The sequence below is a fragment of the Limulus polyphemus genome, unplaced genomic scaffold (assembly GCF_000517525.1).
Source record: "Limulus polyphemus unplaced genomic scaffold, Limulus_polyphemus-2.1.2 Scaffold395, whole genome shotgun sequence".
In the NCBI taxonomy this organism is placed as follows: domain Eukaryota; kingdom Metazoa; phylum Arthropoda; class Merostomata; order Xiphosura; family Limulidae; genus Limulus; species Limulus polyphemus.
In genome coordinates, this window is record NW_013666005.1 from 543,984 (window position 1) to 546,859 (window position 2,876).

Here is a 2,876-nt window from a genome sequence, read left to right on the forward strand (position 1 = left end):
ATTGTTTTACTTTAATTAGATTTTATGATTTAATATTTTTATTAGGTATTCATTTGTTTGAGCACAAAAATATATTTGTTTTTTTATGATTATCTTACCATAAATGAATTAAAATGGCAATTATTTTTTACAAATTGAAGCTTAGTCTGCCACATTTAAGAATTTATATGTGTAATCTGACTTCACTTGCCAAAGATACACACATAAGAATTGGGTTCATAATGCTGTGAATTTTCATGATTAAGAATGTTTATAAAGTGATGTAATGTATACTTTTAACTTCTAGACCTTTCTGGAACTTGTCATTGCCGTACACGATATGACATTCATAATTTTGAAATTTGATTCAAATTTATTTTCATGTAGAAAAACTGCAATTTAAAGAGCAAGCAAAGAAGTAATTCTTTTACTGGTCTTAAGATTTTTATTTTGAAAACATATAAACTTTTTTGTAGTATACGAGAAAAGACTTCTACACAGCTCAAATCTTATTTAAAAAATTAAAGCTTCCAAAAAAACAAAGGAAGTTGTTGTGAAACAGTTATTAGAAAAACTTTAAATATTTTACTAAAATGACTAAAACAAAATGCAGTAGAAAGGACAAACATTTTTTGTTAAAATTCAAATAGCCAAAAGTATAAGCACAGTGTTACACAATATTCCTGTAAAAATTCGAATACGATACTTTTTTTTTAGTTTTGCAATATATTTGTTTTGTAGAATTCAGTTCATTGATGTAGCAATATTTTTAGAAGTTGTAAAATTCAAAAACAAGAAAAAGGTATTAAAAGAAAAATGTAATGAAGAATTGTTGATTTAGCTTTAAATGAATGAAAATAAAATAATTTGATTGATGAATTTTATCTAAGAATTATATGTATCAGCTTCCTTTCTGCTTTCATCTCATGCATATGTTTAGTAATTTAGTTCATTTTTATTAATTATATGTAATTTTTGATATTTTAGAAAGAAAATTTCTTTTGTAAAATTCATAAACTGTAGGATCTTACCATCTTGTTTCATAACATTTATCAACAATGTTATGATATTTTAAGTCTGATATATTAATCAATTTTCCTACATTATTTTGTTTTTCTTTAATTTTAATACTGAAAAGAACTATACATATTAGAAATAAAAGCTTAATATTAGTTTTATATACCTATTTAATTCTAAAATGTTTATATCAAATATAAAAACTCATGACAAGGCAATGTTACACTAGAAATCATAATGTATAAGTCTAATGAAGATAAGCACTAAGAGAAATAATATTTAATACCTTTTACAGTAAGAGAAGACAGATATCACATCTTCTGAGATTTTTTTACAGCAGAACTTAGTAAAGGAAGTTTCAAAATTTAATGATATAACTGACTTTTATATACTGTTTCAAGGTATGGGATTTTGAGAGTATTGATGCTGCAGATCCTGAAGAAGAAGCAGGATTTTTGGAGCTAAGTGCAATGAATGAGCTCTTGGTAGAAAATAAAGCAGATCTAAGACATATTGTGAAATCATTAGATTCTTCCGATGATTGCATATGGTATGCACAGGTAATTACTCAAATTCTTTCATATTTAATTATGCAGTAACATTTTTACAGGTGTAATTTGGATATGTAAGGTATATGTGGGAGATTGAGTGTTAACAGAAGCTAATATAAAAATAGAAGCCACTTATTTCCATTTTCATATATTTTAACATAACTGTTTTCTGCATTTTATGGTATTGTATTGTTATTTATTTACTTATACCTAAGTATAATTTTTTGACCTTGTATTTAAGTTTTTAAGGATTATTTACTCTGTTAATGCTTTTAAGAAACTGGACAGACAGTGTTTATCTTTTGGCCTAGATTGATTAATTTAACTGTTACAAATTCCTATAATGTAAAAGTAAACTGAAATTTCCTATTGTTATTTGAAACTTGTGTCTTTTCAGTGCATTTACACATATTGAAAAACTTGAAACAGCTTATATAATGTTATTATTAAATCACAGTTTCAAGATTCGATGACAAGGAACCCACTTTGAGACTAATAATGGCTGGAGACGGCTTGAATGGGTAATGAAGAAAAACTTTAAATATAAGTTGTATTGTACCTGATGATGACAAAACCTTGTTGAAACGTTGTACACTTGCTGTTATGTTAAACTTATGTTAAAGTTTTTCTTCATTAACCATTCAAGCCATCTCCAAGTATTATTAGTCTCAAAGTAGGTTCTTCGTCATTGAATTTGATTAACATGGTCTGCTTCTCACTGAATTTAATATTTTGATTTCATCCTTCAGAATTATCTTGCAAAGTAAAGTATGTTTTAGACTTCTGAAAGGATTAGAAATATTTCTGTGTTGAATGTTAAAACACAAAAATAGGATGCATTAAACTCAGTTGTGATTGAAATAGTTATATATTGCTATATGTTAATTCTCCTGTGCTATTATGTAGAGATGATGCAAATGCCATCCCTGCTATCTTGTTTGCATTGTTTTTGAAGGATTAATATTAGCCATCCCTACATTTACTTCCTTTTTTGAAAAGTTTTCTTTTGCTTGCTTGGTTATATTTACAACCAAGTTCTAAATACAGTGAGGTTCCAACTGTAATATTTAAAATTTATGTTTCAACCTGTACTTAAGCTTTTTAAAGGAACACCAAATTTCTGTAAAAAAGCTAACCTCGAGGTGTAATGATAACATTGTTTGCACTATAATTATGATTATTATTTTTAATTACTACTAGTTCCTAATAATACTTATAAAAGTGAATACTTCGTTTGAAACTATGTCACCTCAGTGAAATTGGTTGACGCTATTGTTTTGGCTTTTGAGTTATCATGTAATAAAAAAGAAGCAGAAGAAAAAAGAACAA

At 26.5% G+C, this 2,876-nt stretch overlaps 1 protein-coding gene across 1 annotated transcript in view; it reads left to right on the forward strand.

The window, feature by feature from the left end:
- LOC106457949 (cilia- and flagella-associated protein 44-like) overlaps positions 1-2,876 on the forward strand; it is a 74,393-nt gene that overhangs the window by 22,933 nt on the left and 48,584 nt on the right. Inside the window, exon 8 of the mRNA XM_022384042.1 lies at positions 1,398-1,556. Within this exon, the coding sequence (XP_022239750.1) occupies positions 1,398-1,556 (159 nt within the window). The remainder of the gene's footprint in view (positions 1-1,397; positions 1,557-2,876) is intronic.